The sequence below is a fragment of the Numenius arquata genome, chromosome 3, assembly GCF_964106895.1.
Source record: "Numenius arquata chromosome 3, bNumArq3.hap1.1, whole genome shotgun sequence".
Classification (NCBI taxonomy): Eukaryota; Metazoa; Chordata; class Aves; order Charadriiformes; family Scolopacidae; genus Numenius; species Numenius arquata.
Window position 1 is genome coordinate 27,447,748 of NC_133578.1, and position 17,056 is coordinate 27,464,803.

Genomic DNA, 17,056 nt, shown 5'->3' on the forward strand with positions numbered 1-17,056 from the left:
TATTATTTCAGTATCAATCAAATTTAATTGCCTTTGTGTTCGGATATGCAAATTGCTAAATCAAAAATATGAGGAGTTAAACACAGAAGTATGAAATCAAGCCAAATACCAGTGACAACAGAATATAACACACAGAGGAAGGTGGCACGAGTACACACCAGAGTTCATAGCCTCTGGAGGAAATGAATCTGTCACTCTACATTGATGTCTCTGTGTTTGCTGATACCCTACATAGTACTGTAAATGCCAGTGAAGACAGGATAAACTGGCATACTACAGATGGCACAAAGCATCATAACTACATTTAGCATTTTCTAGGCCAGCTTTGCCAGAAGAGACAGCCCAGCTGCAGGCACCCATCAAAGATTTTTGCTGACTGACATGACACTTGCAGATGGATTTTTTGTGTAAGAATGTGCATCATTATATGCAAAATTACATTAATCTTTCATGCTTGTCTGTCCCTGGTGCTAGCATAGTTCAAGGCTTTACTCCAGTGTTTCTAAACACTGTTAAAATTATTAGTCTTGGTGTCTAAAACAATCATTCCGTATCTGTACCTGTTATAACAGCATTTCTACAGAGTATTCAAATGCTGCTTAAAAGAACTGAAGCCACTTCTCTCTCTCCCTATATATACACACACACAAAGGTGCATATATATAACTTTGTTGAAAAAACAAAAAATAAGAGTGATAAAATTTTTACACTTCACACTAAACAGTTGTATATCAGCATATAACTTCAAATATCTCCCAACCAGTACTAGCAAAGGTCTAGCGCTTGGTGCTTTGGAAATTCTTAATTAAAACCCGGAGTTATTTTGATTCTATCGAAGGCAGAGAATTATCATTTTGCTACAGAAATATCTACCACTATAATAGCTTTCAGGAATGATTTACAGAATTTACTTGCATGTAGGACCTCTTCTGGAAGATTAAAGCACAATATTTAAGCTATCATACTCAGTTTTGCTCTACTGATAGGAACTATCCTTTCAGCATTATCTGTAGATTGTGGAAAAAAGTGACCAATAAAACTGTGCATCATGCAAAAACGAAGAAAGGTTCAGATACCTCACCATTGCTTAACTGTGAAAGAAACTCTTCCCATGAAAACATACGGTTGGTTACCAGGTTACATGCCTTTTTAAATGAACACGACGACATTTAGAAAGTTATGAGTACATAAAATTTCATTTTGTAAAAGAAAACATGCTCAGTGGTTTCCTAATGTAATGTAAGTTATATCTACTATTACAAAATTAATTCACTCAAAGAACAAGGACATGAAAACAAAGAGGACTCGTCTCAGAAAGAGACATGTCAAAGAAATCAATAAAAGCAGTGAAAATGACTAGTGTTAGCCAGATTGATGGGGGCTCCATCCTCTTTGCATCTAATGGCTTAAATTTGGAAATTATACAGGAGGACTACTGCAAGGCTTAACACTGGGGATAATTCCAAGAAATTTATAATTTGATGACAGAATGACAGAGGTACACGGCATCTGTTTTGAAACACTGTAACAAAAAGGTAATGAAAAAATGAAGTTTCCAAGAAAAAACTTCCTAACATATAGAACATCAATCAAGTAAAAAAAAAAAAATTGAAAAAATCCAACACAGACATAAAAAGACCATGTCTAAAAAGTTTTCTGCGTGCTTGACAACCTCCAGAGGGACACGTAAAAGTCATTCTGACAGCTGGAAAAAAGCTAGAAGTTTGAATATTTGGTTCTGTTCCAATTTGGGGAAAAAAAAAACAAAAACAAACACAAAACCAAAAAGCCCACACAATACATTTTGGTAAGAGGATGAAAGAGCTCTTTGACCATTTGAGAAGGATTCAGATTATATATTTGGAAAAAATATTATCACAAAAAATACTTAATGCTGTTTTCAACCATTTCTAATGCATAATTGAAAAAGTTTTCCTTTTTCAAGGACATTTTGTTCCCAGCTTGTAAATTCCAGTTTCAAGTAATAGCATTCTGAAAGAAGGGCATGGACAGTGTACCTTATTTGAACAGTCTCACACATACTCCAAAACATCGCAATACCCTATTCTCACGTAGCCAACAAGAAACTAAGGGTTCAGCCCCTGCATATAAAAAACCCCAACATATAATTAGTTCAACACTTCAAAACATAGGACGCTTCCATATGACACAATAAATACTGGCTCTCATGTCACAGACTAATGTCAATAGGATTAAAACTGCTAATGATAACACCAGACTAACCAGTGTTGACAATGGATAAAAAAAAAAAATTGATGTTATTTACTCTAAAGTAAGTTTAAACCACTGTTACTTGTCCAATTCTCAGTCACTCTATTTTCCTTCCTGATCCTGTCCTAAGAATGGGGTTGTAGGGAATGCTGTTGTTTTTGCCTAAACATCCAGCTTGTAATTGTGTATTAACAGAAGCAGAAGAGTCAAAGCCAGGAAAAGAAGTGCGACAAACTAGGAGTCTGTTGGGGTTACTGTTATTTCCTTTTCTTTAGTATGTGTAAGATTTTGCAAGATAATAATATGTTTCTAAAATACTAGCTCCAGTTATGACCATTTGCCAGTACTTGTAGGTGGAGTGAGCTTTTGTTGAACTGAATTTTTAGAAGAGTCACCATTCTTTTCCTAATATCCAAGATGCAGCCCTCAAGATTGCCAAACTAGTATAACGACCAATTTTTAAGTATTGCTTAGCCTTAGTTATAAGTTAAAGTACTGTTTCAGTTAAGATTTGCTAATTCCCACTTTCTACTGCACTAAGCACCTCAGAGATTTGTTTATTGCATGTAACAAAAATAACCCCCAAAACCAACAAAATACAATCCACTCCTTAAGACCTTCGGTTAATTTCACTAAAATTAAGACACCCATAGTGTGCAAAGTAGTTTGGAAAAAAAAAAAGAAAACCTTACCAAATTTAATGATAACTGGAGAAAGTAAATGCTATTTCAGAACCCGCTTATTTACATACATGCCTTTTAACTGCTGTATAAAAAAAAGCTTATTCCAACAGAAGTTACCATAAAGAATAAGATCCGGCAAATTTGATCATATAGGAAGCAGCAGCCAGCTACCAAAATACAAGACTGGATGAGGAGGACTGTGTCTTTCAGCACTCCACTGGCAAAGTCCGGTGGTTTGGGGTTTTTTTTAGTAACCTGCAAGTGTTGCATTATGTATGCACTGGAAGTGACTTCAGAGGTTCAAATTTGCTGTAAGATTTTTGTGTACAATGAATTTTATGCTTTAAATATGTGTATGTGAAAAGACTAAAAGTAAACTAACTTCAGTGTAAATATTGTACAAAAGCCTTCAGCTTTTACTACCTAATGCACCTTTGTACACCACTATGTATGCAAACATTTGCCATGTTTCAAAAGAGCTGTAATAAGCAAGATGCACACTCCAACTTCACAAAATCCAAAACAATTACAGGAGGGAAAAAAACCTGTTCAATTCACTTGAAATGAGGCACGTAGTTTTATTAGAAGATGGTAACAGTAGAAAAGACTTTCAGCACCCATCACCACCAACCCCCCCCCTTTTTTTTTTTAAATACATAGTTCTTAATTATTTATTTCTCTACTAGCATTTAAAACTGTAATGTAGTTTTCTCATTTTGCCTGTAGGAGGAGTGTTAGGCAGCTAATAAGCACAACAGTATTACGACATTGCCAAAATAACCTTATTTTAAGGATAAGCCATTAAACATTTATCTGGCTAAAACCAGAAGTTTCTTTTCAAAATTTAAAAGAAAAAATCATAGAAAAAAGAAACTTTAAACTGGTTTTATTCAATTAGGAAAAATATTTTTTAAACCACTACAGTTTATATTCATATCTTATATTAAATTCTATTAATTAATCTAAAAAACTATTGATACAGATTTGCTTATTAGTTCAGCTTTAGGATTCCAGGTGACATTACGTAACTAAAAAATGTCATCTTATACATGTTAATGATAACACTGCCTTTAACAGAGTCTAACAAACAAGGTTATGTTCATAGTAAAGATAAAAGAAACAGTAACCAGTAGTAAGGAATAAAATTTTTAAAAAGTAATTTTCTTTAAATAGTTGCTTAAAGTAATAATGAATTGAACAATATGACAGTCATCTCTGAGGTTTGCATGACAAAAAAAAAACTTCTTTTCAAAAATTGTGACTAAACAAGTCTAAATTCAATTTCTAAGAAAACTGTACTATCATTAATCTGTTTACACTATCATCTATGCCTTGCAGGTGGGAAATATGTGAGAATCGAAACTTATATAAAGCTGTTGATATTCCCTTATCAATTAAGGGAAGTTAATGAATTATCACTACAAAATTCTAATACAAACTTTTTCACACTTATTCTCATGTATCTTTAATCTTAGATTGATTTTACTTTAAATTGGGGGCTAAGTAATTTAAAAAAAATATAGATACAAGTAATAAAATTAGCAAGATAAATCTCATATACGAACACTTATTGCATTATTATATCCTCATGCCTAAATTAGATTTGCTCAGAATGATTTTTGGCCTACAACCTGAACTACTCAGGATTTCACAAGAAGTTTAAGGGACTGGAAGTTTAAGTTGTAGGATGAGCCCTCTTGTGTCATAATTTAAGCTGGAATTGATTATTTTGCAAGCCAATTACAACAAACATAGGAAAAAAGACTTTTTGGTGCTAGAATATCTTGCACCAAATTTTACACTTCACATGGATATGAAATGCATAATCAAGAATCAGCAGTACATTAAAGGGAATTGTAATACTATGGATAAAACATTATTTGGAATGGGAAATACTAACATGATTTCTCTGTAAACTTGGGTGGGTTTGGGGACAAAATTTGATGCAGCATGAGTTTTGGTCTCTTCACAGAGGGGGGGGAAAGTAATTATAAGATCACTAATATTTTACTGCTTTATGAAAACGCATTGGTTTTCTGTTCAATTTCTTACAAAAAGACAATCAAATGAAACAGTCCAAGGGCAAATTCAGGACATAAAGCAGAACTCTGACGGAAACTGGGGCCTTAAATCCAAACCTGCTATCAGGAACCCATTGTTGAGCAGAAGACAGCATCATTACAACGTTAAAGTTGTCCCTTCGCATTCTCCAGACACCAAGTTCTGCCCATGTACCTCATGAGAACTGCCCTTGTCACCACAGAACTTAATCTCTTAGGCTTCCAGGTCATCCCTGAAACTGAGTCAGAATCCAGAAATAATGTGTCCTTTGGATAAGCCCCTCTTATGATGTCACGCCAATGGACCCTCTCAGAAAAGTAAGGACATGTGTTTGTCAGAATGGAGGAACAACTCTTAGCAACCATATACAGGCCTGTCAGACAGTAAATGCTGGTTTCTTTTAATAGAACACTTGCTTTAAAGAATACAAAAAATATTTTACTAGTATTGATACTATAGGGGAAAAATACTACATGAATAACAGAATTACTAAAATAATTTTTGACTAAAGAAAAATATATTGTATCCACTATCGTTCCAAATGCACTACTTGCAGGCACAGCCAGTAAGGATTAGGAGTAAATTCAAGTTGTCTTGTATGCTGAAGTACTAGTTTCACAAAGGATTAAACTATGCTTTTGAAGCAACTTACCCGTGACATCAGTTTTGATGTCAGCAAGCTTAAAAAGAGGTGCAACTTGTTCATAGTAAACATGAGTGGCTTCTCTTTTGTGGCTGCTTGGATTAACAAACACTTTTAAGGATTTTGGTCTATCTTGAAAGCCTAAAGGAAAACACAAAACATTTAAAATCACACACAGCCCAGCTATTTTTACAGCTTAAATGAATTTTTAATATTAGAACAATTACATTACTTTAACAGGATAAGTAAATTATAGTCTAAAAAAGTCTGAATTTCTTGAACGTGTAGTATTTATATTAAAATTACAGTACTGATTACTTTTCTGTGTACAGCTAATAAACACACTAAACAAAACATTGTAGGAACCAGATTAAAAAAAAAAGCATATGTCATAGCCTAGTTAAACCCTGATACAGGAACAGAGTGAATGTGGAGAAGTTACAAGATTGGGCAACAAAAAAATCCAAACATCAAAACATATCCTTTTTGGAATTTAATATGAAAGACTCCCAGCAGGCGTATGACAGTAACACCCAACAAATTTGATACTACAATCCAATACTTTTGTTTTCTGAAATTGCAAATCAAACAATGCAAAGTAAATTCCCTCATCTTGAAAGAAAGAGGCTGGAACAGATTGCCCAGGGAAGCTGTGGATGCCCCATCCCTGGAAGTGTTGAAGGCCAGGTTGGATAGGGCTTTGAGCAACCTGGTCTAGTGGGAGGTCTTCCTGACCATGGCAGGGGGTTGGAACTAGATGATCTCTGAGGTCCCTTCCAATCCAAACCATTCTATGAAATACAAAGAAATAGAAAACCTGGGAATATTATTCAGAAACCTGAGATTTATTGTTCATCTTATTTTTTTAAAAAGTTACATTTGGGTCTTCAAAGTAATGAACTCTGAGCAAACAACACTGAGAAATACTGCTATGCAAACAGTACCTTGTCTTGTACATTGATCCCATGAAGTAATTCTATTATTTGGAATATGGCATTTTGTTAAATAGTAAATAATTCATGCTAAACCAATAACGTCACTTTTCAAGTTGTCTTTTCTAGAATTCCTACAATTGTCATGTTTCCGTGAGGTTGGTCTGCTACAAAAAGCAACTGGTGGCATGCTATACTGCTGTTTCTTCGGTAGTTTTCTAAAATATATGATTTGAACAATTTTGTATTCAATTAATTCATTTATACATTCTAAATTTTCTTTTAGTATCAGGTTACACCATCACTTTCTTAGCCAAGTGAAAGCTAGAATACCTGGCAAGTACACTGCTTTCAACATTCAAGAACAAAATTAGCAGTAGGCCACAACTCCAACAGGAACAAAGAGTGAGAGCCTGATTTTCTGCCCCATCTACAGTGTTACTTCAATTTTTACAGCCACATGTACCTTCAGAGTATCAGCTGGGACTTTCTGAAGCTCTTCTCACTTAATCTACCTCAACACCTGAACAGGAACAATTCTTCAGAGAAATTATAGCTAAATACTATTTCAGCATCAAAGGGGAACATATTCCTTCAGATCAAAACATAACAATTATAGAAACCCCATAGACTGTTTTTTTTCACCTATTTAAACACATCAGAGAATCTGGCAATGAAAACTAGCACTTTATCCAGTTTGTGTTAGTAAATCTTAGATTTCTTAGATACTGAAGGAAATTACTGGATCAGTTTGCTGCTATAACCTGAAAGCACACATAAAAAACAAGATTTCTAATTATATTTATGGTAAAATGTTACACACAGTGCCACGTCATTGCATGGCAAATTAATCCTGATGAATCCTTAATGTCTGGTGAATACTGAATGTCTTCAGTAATAAGCCTTAGTACCTATATTTAAAAGTATTTCCTTTAAAAGCAAATAGGGAACTTGGTGAGGACAGTCAATGTGCTGGAGGGCAGGGCTGCCATTCACAAGGACCTCGATTAGCTACAAGAAAGGTTTGACAAAAGCTTCAAGATGTTCAATAAAGGCAAACATGAAGTCCAGCACCTGGACCGGCCAAACCCTAACAGTGCAGGCTGGGGATCGACCAACCGTGCAGCACCTCATTAGAGACAATCTGAAGTTCCGGATGGACAGGGAGTGGGAACATGAGTTAACAGTGTGCCACTGATGCCATCAAGGTCAAGTGCTTACTGGGTTGCACTAACAAGTGGACAATCAGCAGTGCAAAGGATATCACTATGCCTTTGCATTCAACATCTTTTGAGCCTGACTCTGAAAAACTGCATCTGCTTTCAGGTCCCCAGCACAAGACTGATAAAGTGGAGTGAGTCCAGCAGAGGACATACAAGAGGCATAGGTAGCTGGCTTTCTATAGCCTTAAGAAAAGAATCTACCAAAATGCTGTCCTTAAATATCTACCGTGGGAGTAAAACAGACCACCACGCCAGACTCCTTGCAGGGGCAAGGCCAAAAAAGCAATGGACACAAGTTGCAGCAAGGACTAATGCAATCTGAAATAAAGGAAAACACTCTTCACAATGAGGGTGGTTAAGCCACGGATCACATTGCCAGAGAGGTGGTAGAATGCCCATCCTTAGAGAATTTCAAAACTTATCTGGATGTGGCTTTTAGCAACCTGATCTTGTTTAGAAGCTCAGTGCTCCGAGCAGGAAGCTGGAACAGAAAACTTCCAGGGGTACATTCCAACCTAAATTATTCTTGAGTCTCTGGAAGCAGAAACAAGCACTGCAGGTATGTACTGTAGTGTAGTTTCTAATCATAGGAATTACCACACAAATAAGGAATATTACATAAAAATTTTCAAAGACTATTAAAACACATAAATCATCATCATAAAGGCATTATAATAATCATTATGCAAAACACTTAATGTAAATCTGCTATCTGGTATTGTTGCAGTCTCTTAGAAATCATAAAAATATTAAGACCAAAAAAATAATTTCTGTGACCTGATAGTTTTGCCTAAAGTGTCCATAGAAATTAAATTGAAAACTAAAAGAATAAGGACTCCTGATTTAAAAGATAAAAGATTTAGCCACATTGATATATGTGCTGCAATGTTTCTTATCTTCTCTACAAGAGACCTACCTGTGATCAGCTGGCCCTAAATGCTCAGCCCCCACCAACACCCAGAGCCACAAAACTGTAAAAACTGACTACAGAGTCTTTGATTTGTAAGCAGAACATACCTTTAAACTATTATATATATAAAACACATGAAGCAGAGGGAAAGAATAGGAAAAGCACAGAGCTTGTAGAAGTAGAGAAAGGTGATAAAGTGTCATAAATTCTGTGACCCAGACAGTGTGAGTTACAATACTGCTGAGAAAACTGAAGGGAAAAAAGCAAACATAGGTATCTCACTTAACTGGTTTTGAGTTTTAGGTGTGAAAATTTAAGCCCCAGGTGGCACTATAAAGTTTTAAAAGAAAGCATAAGCAGGCAAAAGAATACAGACTTTTCAATTGGGGCAGAGAGGGGAGGGAAATCCTAGATTTTTAAGAAAACAGTTGAATTTGTTTCTTTTTTTTTTTTAACCAAAAATTATTCTAGACCAGGAACTGTATTTATGATAATATATCTATTATGTTATCATTGAAAAGTAGATCAGAGTTAATACATAAATCCTAGTGAGATTTTCAAGAACCAAATGAATTCACAGACTAAGTGTTAGAATATTCTCTTTATGACTACCTGAATATCAATTTACATTTTTAGAGAGGGAAACTATTTTATTTATAGAAATAGGTATCACAACCAAGGCATTTGAGCAGTGACATGGTACACTATTGATTGTGCCAAATGATTGCCAACTGACAAGAAAGGATGATCACGACAAAAATTATTATTTATCATTAACTTAACATGTTATAATACACCAAACAACTGAGTTTAATGAAAGAATATCCCATAACAGTCAAAAAATTAAACTTTCACACAACTATGCAGTGAAACTTTTTTAAAAGCATTATTAAATAATAATCACCTTTGATTCATTCATATAGATGTAGCTTAAAGAAAATTAAATCTCATTTACTACAGACTGCAACCGATTTCAGTCTGTCAGCCTTTTGGTGTCCTCCTAACTGGTATTCTGTTATTGTTTTCTGTGGCTGCTCCATTTGAAATGAACCAGCAGCCTAAAGCAGGAAGGCCAACTGTTCCTCTAGTACTAACAAATGTGCTAATATGCACTAGTTTAAACTTGATCTATCAAGTGAATCAGTGAACCATGAAGGGTGGTGGGTCAATCAGGGTGTTCTGAAAACAAAGGCTCATAGGGCAGCAGAGACGCTACGCTCAGACATACATCTGTGCTGCTTTCAGTTCTTAGCTTTATGAAAATGGGTTTATGTTACAAAAGTTAAGAGCCTGGAATCATGTCATTATTGCATACATTTATAAATACTTCATACAACAGTAAGAATATTATACATGAGGAAAACTAACAATATGAGACAGAGTTGTTAATGTAACTATGGAAACACCACTGTTAATATTAACTAACCAAAGTTAATGTTTAACATTAATGGTTTAATTAAAACTTCATGCATGAAGTTTCAGACATTCATATCAAATCCCACTGAGAGAGATACTAGAGCAGTAGATAAAACTAAAATGCACTTCATGCATGTTTTTGCTACTTTATCATTTATTCATAACTATATTTATTGTCTTCTGATAGCTTACGTTTGAGTAAAACTTTTTCAAATCAACTGTTATTAAAAATAAGTCTTACCTTGCTAAAAAAAAAAAAAAATGGATAAGCATTGATAATTGGGCATTTTCTCTCATTTCTGGGGCTATAAACCATTTTAGTAACACTGGGCATTTGCACAGAGGATTTTAAATTAAACAGTGAATTCCACTGACAGAATATGTCCACTATACATGCCCATAAGTCCAGTACAAACAGAAGCGAATGCTTCAATCAAAAGCACCGAGAGTCAGGTATACAATAGGTCTGACAGGAAATCAACAGCAAACTACAATGTCTAAGTTGCCATTTGGGGCTTTCCAGGAGCCAGTCCAGACCCGAGGCTCCGTAGGTGCATGCCTTAAAATGGCAGTGGTTATTTTACATCAGTTTAACAAATATGGGATAAACAGAAGACCAGTTTTCCTGACCCCCGTATCATTGAGTAAGCTCTTAATATCTAGCTGGCATGCATATGAACAGCAGCAACTTTATGCAGAAAATAAGAACTTAGTTAAAAATGGGAAGATGGTAGTACATGTGTTTTGTTACCCTGTCACACACACACACACACACACACACAAAGCCATTAATAGCAGCCACAGTAACTAAATTCTAAGCAACTATATCTGTGTGCTCACCTATATGATGACAGGCTTCATGAAAAATTATAGCCTAGTTACTCTGAACAGCAATTCAAAGCATCAGAGGATACTCACTATGAGCAGAGTAAGGATAAACAGGAAAAAACATGCAAGAAACATTGCGTCAGGCACAAAACACGCAGTAAAAGGGAAACGGTGCACATGGCGTTTCAGAAAAAAAAACTTAAATCTTCACTAGAAAAAATCTCCAGATAAAACTCCAGCTCATGTCATCACTGATAAACTTGCTATGGTTGTTCATTAAATTACTATATATGCATAAAAATCTAAAAACCTGTCAGAGTAAGGTAAACATAGAAATTGCATTTATTTTCAAGAGATACACCTTTTCATAATATTCAGCCATTCTGACAAATGAAAGTACATGTTTACTGACAGCCATACCCAAAGATATATACACTCTACTTCGGTAAATCACCTGCTTTTCACTTGCTCCAGCCTAGAAGTAATAAAAAACCTTAAAGTAAATAATGCAACAGTTAATGAAAATCTACTTTGTGATCAGAAAGATTAGAAAAAGATACATACATTTAAATTTCAACTATTTTAGAAGGATGAAATTTAAACTTTATCCTTCAGTTCATAAGGAAACCAAAAGGGAGCCAATATGAGTTCATTAACAGAGATGTCACAGGCACTGTTCCGAAAACAAGCTGCAACAAAACCTATGAAAATTCATCATTGTTTCAAGCAGAGATACAGTTGAGATTTCAATTAGTGAGGGATCAACAGAATTTAACTGCATTTTATACTTTTCCAGACTTGAATCCCACTGGGAACTTCCTGCCAATGTTTGGTATGTTTTAAATAAGAATACTTTTGTTTCTGAATTATACCATTACTATACCATCACTGTTTAAATTACTGTAATGTGTCTCTGCCACATTAGATGCAAAAATGTTGCTGCTTTTTTGCTGATTTTCTGGATAGAAAAGCAGTGTGAATATCTACTCAGTCTTCAAAACGTAACAGTGTAAAAACTTTTACTGTAATTACAGAACAATATACACATATAGTAAATGATATTCTGGGGCTTGCGTTTGGTTATTTTTTCCCCCTCTGAGTCCTGATTGCTCCTGAACTAAAAGGAAAGGAGAAAAACGTACAGATTAGAGCTCAAGAAAAAAAAAATCTGTGCAAGGTTTGAGCTTCTGGAAAAAGACTGAAGCTGAAGGAAGAAGTAGAAACAGCAACAACATTGCACAGAATGCTTCTTTCAGGTTCAGGTGGCTTCCAATTACAAAGGTATAGAACAGAGCCTGCACCTCGAAGTCAAGACAACCTGAGCAGGAGATACTGCAGCTTTTTTTTCTGTGAACATATGGTATCACTGCTCCTGATGGATGGAGGGTAATCTGGGAACAAAACAGGCATTTGCTCCTTATGCAAATGTCCTTGCCTTTATGGGTAGCTGGAGATCTGCAAGAATCTTGGCACTTCTGCAGATTTGGATATTTCATAATAAAGTCTTTCAAAAAGGGGCAAGGGAAGACACTTTTTAATACATATTTTTATTTGGAAAATCCAAAGCATATTATAAGCAATGTAAGAATGCTCCACTAATAACTCAAATTATTTTACTTTCTCTAATACCTGCTTTTGACAAAGTCACTTTAGTAGAAGTAAACTATAAATCACTACTGAAAGTGTTACTACAAACACTTGTACAGATGCATAAGATTTTAATTCTGTAATCTGGCTCAGTATTAACAATTCAGCTATTACAAGATGGATTGTTTTTCTTCTGTAATAAACAAACTCATTTGCTATAGTCTGTAAACAAAGACACATTTTCGAGCTAAATCAGCGAGTTTGGTTTGTGGGGTTTTTTTGTAGTGTGTTTTAGTGTTGGGTTTTTTTTAAATCACAAGTGTGCTATATTCTGAGTCTTTCCAACATTGTTGGTATTAACTTACAGTGAAAGATTTTGGTTTGTTGGTTTTTTTCCCCCTAAATGGTGAATATTTTTTTCTTAAATTTGATACAGCTTCCATGAGAAAAATGCAACTATCGTGTTAAACAAAGCATCCTGAAACTGGCATTAGTCCAGGCAAACACAGAAAGATACTTTTAAAATGAAGAGTAGCCTCTTATCAATAGCTAATGTCAATACTTTTTGTATAAAATTATACTGTAAGAGTCCTACAGAACCTCAAGAGAACTTCCACCTGTGAATTTAAGAAGAGAAGGAAAGCCTCTCCCATTAGTCTCTTAAAGAATCTGCGGGTCTCAAGTGGGAGGTCCTAAACAGTCACTGGGAAGTCCCTGAAAAGTGCCCAGGACCGCAACATCTGTAGTCCCATTAGATGTGCTGCAATTCAAGTGAAAATATCAACAAGGTATTTTATTTCTTTAAGAAACAGATTTCCCAGAAGACTCTTCAGTCAGAATATAGTAAGCTACTTATTTTCAGAAGCTTCCAAAACACTTCCAAAAAATAGCATCAATTTAATTTTCACAGCTGCATTAGTCCATTATTGTCACTTTCCTAAATTTTACACTTCACCATGTAAAACTTGAGTAGTAAACATTTTCCAGCAATGATATTCATATCTGTGTGTCTTAATTTCCACAGGCAAAATATTTTTCTAGGCATCACTCAACTTTATGTATTGCCAATAGAAACAAGTCTGAAATAATAATGACATCAACCCCAATTAAGTGCTTACCATTCAAAATTTCCTTTAGATGTCTAAACCATGATTGACAATGATCTTCACTTAAGTTATTTAAATGGATAGCACAGTCTGTTAGTTTATTCTTTTCTTTATTCAAGCATTTAAAAATGGTGATACCCAAAGTAGTACCACCTTTTTTCTGCCCTACAAAACGACGACGTTTCAGTTTTACTGAAAATACATCTTTCATTTCAATAAACTCCTCTTGAGCCTGTAACACCATACTGGAATCACCTGTAGGGGAAAAAAAAAAAAAAAAAAAAAAAAAAAGGAAAAAAGTGTTATCAATATAATTAGGAGTAATATCTAAAAAAAAAAAAAAAATTTTTCTAGGTTCATCTCGAGCCTGACTTGTTGCATCTGCTCATGCCTACATAGAAACTTACTGCACACCATTTGCCTCAAACACTGGTCTTATATTTTAACAACTTTCTGTTATTTAGGTTAGATATCCAGCCATACAAATAGCATACACAACGAATTCAAAGAGGTTACTTAATCCCTTTTCTGATATTCAAAAAAAAAAATTAATAAAATTGCAGACTAAGAACAGTGAATCACTTTTTTTTTTTTGTATTTGCATTCAAAAAGCAAATTCTTCATTATATTCTCCTAAATCATAGCAATCATAGTAGTTGTATTCTCCTAAATCATAGATCAGGAAGTGTACTATGGCCCAAGCTGACTATATGCTCAATGTATTTTTTCATTTGATACAACTTCTGCCTTTTGGATTTAGACTAGAGACATATCAGAAAATAGTGAAGTAAAAATAGAAAAATAAACCCAAAAAGCATGTCTCCCATCTTATCTTTCATTTTCGAGTTGCAAATTCACTTTAGAGGACAAGTAAAAGAAAAACAGTTTCAGAAGTTCTTTTGACAGTTCAGGACCCTCACCCCAGGGGAGATCTGTGTTAGGCTGGAACTCTAGGTGAAGGTTTTGTTATCTCGGGGCTGTTGTGCACGTGGACACCATGGCTGCAGACACTATCACTTCAGTGACACTAGTTCCAAATGCCTTTTGGAGGTGTACCAACTGAACCACCGTGGTAACAGGCTTCTCCTCCTACTGCTCTCTTGAGCTGTGAAACACCCGATTCCTCAAATACAAAGTCAGACACACGGACTGAAGGAAAAATGTCACCGTTGCTGTAGGTGTCAGATACTCTGGACACGAAAAGAAAAGCTTCCCTGCTTTCTTTGTGGTTACAGCAGATCAGATATGCTAGACCAATAAAGGTCCCTTTGCAGCCCAAGGCAAGAAATGCTAAAAACCAGAAACCTTTTCCAAATCTAGCAACAGCCCAGTCAAGTGGCTTCTCAATAACAAAAGCTATAACAGATTCTGTTTGATTAATATTTGCTGCATGCTGTACAGAAGCGCCAGGGAGAAGCTGCAAAAGACTATTTTAACTGTCTTCCTGGAGAAGATGGACAGCACTGCAGGTGTGAGACTGCAAAACCACCTATCGCCTGTTTCATGACACCACGCGAAGCTGAGGGCTTCAGAGAGTTGTACTTTTTCTAAGCAGAAAAAAGAAGCCTGTGTCAATTCTCATAATAGTCTGACACTGGCATTTCTCAACATCGTATCTTGAATCAGACTATGCGCGATCATCCTTCTGTCCAGAAATCCTGGAAGACTGCACCTCAGCAATGCTAACACAGCTAAAGTTTAAGTCAGTATTACCTCTCCTAACAATTCTTAGCCAACCCATTTTTTCCTGTGCCATACCAAATAACCCACTGCAGATACAAGCATGACCTTATTATACTTCCTACACGTTTTTCCAACTTGTTACATTTTACCATCCTCATTTCTCCATAGCTCAGCTACTAAAGTGTAAAATTGGACTAAAATCATCCCACTCTTAGCAGAAATACTGTGACGTTTGTGTGCACTGAGATAGTACACCGGAAATTTTCTGTAGCGCAGATCTTCAGAAGTACGCAGCAAATAAACAGGAGGAAACTCACCAAACAGACAACACAACAAAGCTTAAAATACCGTAATCAATGCTATAAGAGTATTTTCTACAAGATATATTGAATGAAACCAGGGGACTGAGGAGAAAAAAATTGTATGATCCCATTTGAACTATGATTCTGCATAGACTCAAAGGGCGAGAGGACACTGTACAAACAACCTTAATACTAACATTACCAAATCAGAGATCTTGATTATTTTTTTTTTTAAACTTTGTATTGCTCTTCTAAAATATTTGTGGGTAAATGCTAATGTTATGCATACGCATCACAAATGAATGACAAACATTAGCCTATCCTTCCTGCACAAATCAAGTAAAATGAAGGCCTGTTAAAACACTTTTTATTCCCCCATTAGCTTTATAGAATGACATTTAGTCATAAACCAGATCTTGTCTATTATTTTCATGCTAGTATTTCAGCCAGATTTTTATTTGCTTATACAACTTCCCTTTACTATGTATTTGTCAAATTTTTGTGTTGCTCTGATGCACATCAAATCTTTTGAAATTTAAAGTAATATATTCTTACCAGGCAGCACTACACTTTCAAAAGTAGGATTTGAGTCTAGTTGTTCTACTGGAATACATTTCCAGATACAGCTTGCAGAAGCACATAAAATGTAGGAATACTGAATCATACAAAAGCATTATCCTTGAGTTTTAAATTGCAGAGGAAATACTGAACTAGCTAGTAGGATTAGGACAGCCAATTTTTACTAAAGTTGAAAAGAAATCTCCATAAGAGTCCCTAGGCACATTCTGTAATTTTCACCTTTTATTTTTACTGAAAATAGATCATCACAAATACAGTAAAATTTTATAAAACAGTTCAGATAAAGAAAATTAAGTGATGAGCTACATTTATAAAATGTTTCTAGTATGTGATAACAACCAAGTTTAGTTTAAAAAGAAAGTATATATCGGATTAGACACTTTTTTAAACTTCCAAAAACCTATTGGTTCGTTAGTATCATATTGGTTATTGCTAGCTGTTTCAGGACATTAACTGTCCTCTCACATTACTTAGAAAGATATTGGGTACCATCTGTTCTTGCAAGAGATTTAAGTATACATCTATTAGATATCATGCTATTTATTTAATTCAGTACCCACTTCCCATTGTTGTATCTTCTGAAAAAAAAAAGTCAATTTAATTACAAGGAATAAAGATAATCTCTTCTACCAGGCTGCTCTGTCATCATGACAGCAGAGAGGAAACCTGTATAAAGTAGGTTACAGGCGTTAGAAAGAGTAAAACTAACAGCACTTAACATTTAACAAAGATCTAACAAAACCAGAATATATGGCACTTAAAAAAAATTGCTATAAGCCAAGGGCTTGTCTAAATCAATCTCAGCACATCTGTCTGATGTAGAGCGTAAACAGGATTAGAGTTGGATTTATCTGCTTGACGCTAATTGTAC

The 17,056-nt window shown here is 35.0% G+C and overlaps 1 protein-coding gene across 1 annotated transcript in view; it reads right to left on the bottom strand.

Moving 5' to 3' along the window:
• Nucleotides 1-17,056, bottom strand: part of CERKL (CERK like autophagy regulator) — a 58,390-nt gene that overhangs the window by 19,210 nt on the left and 22,124 nt on the right. Inside the window, exons 2-3 of the mRNA XM_074145537.1 lie at nucleotides 13,634-13,876; nucleotides 5,629-5,760 (exon numbers count right to left, since the gene is read on the bottom strand). Of these exons, the coding sequence (XP_074001638.1) occupies nucleotides 5,629-5,760; nucleotides 13,634-13,876 (375 nt within the window). The remainder of the gene's footprint in view (nucleotides 1-5,628; nucleotides 5,761-13,633; nucleotides 13,877-17,056) is intronic.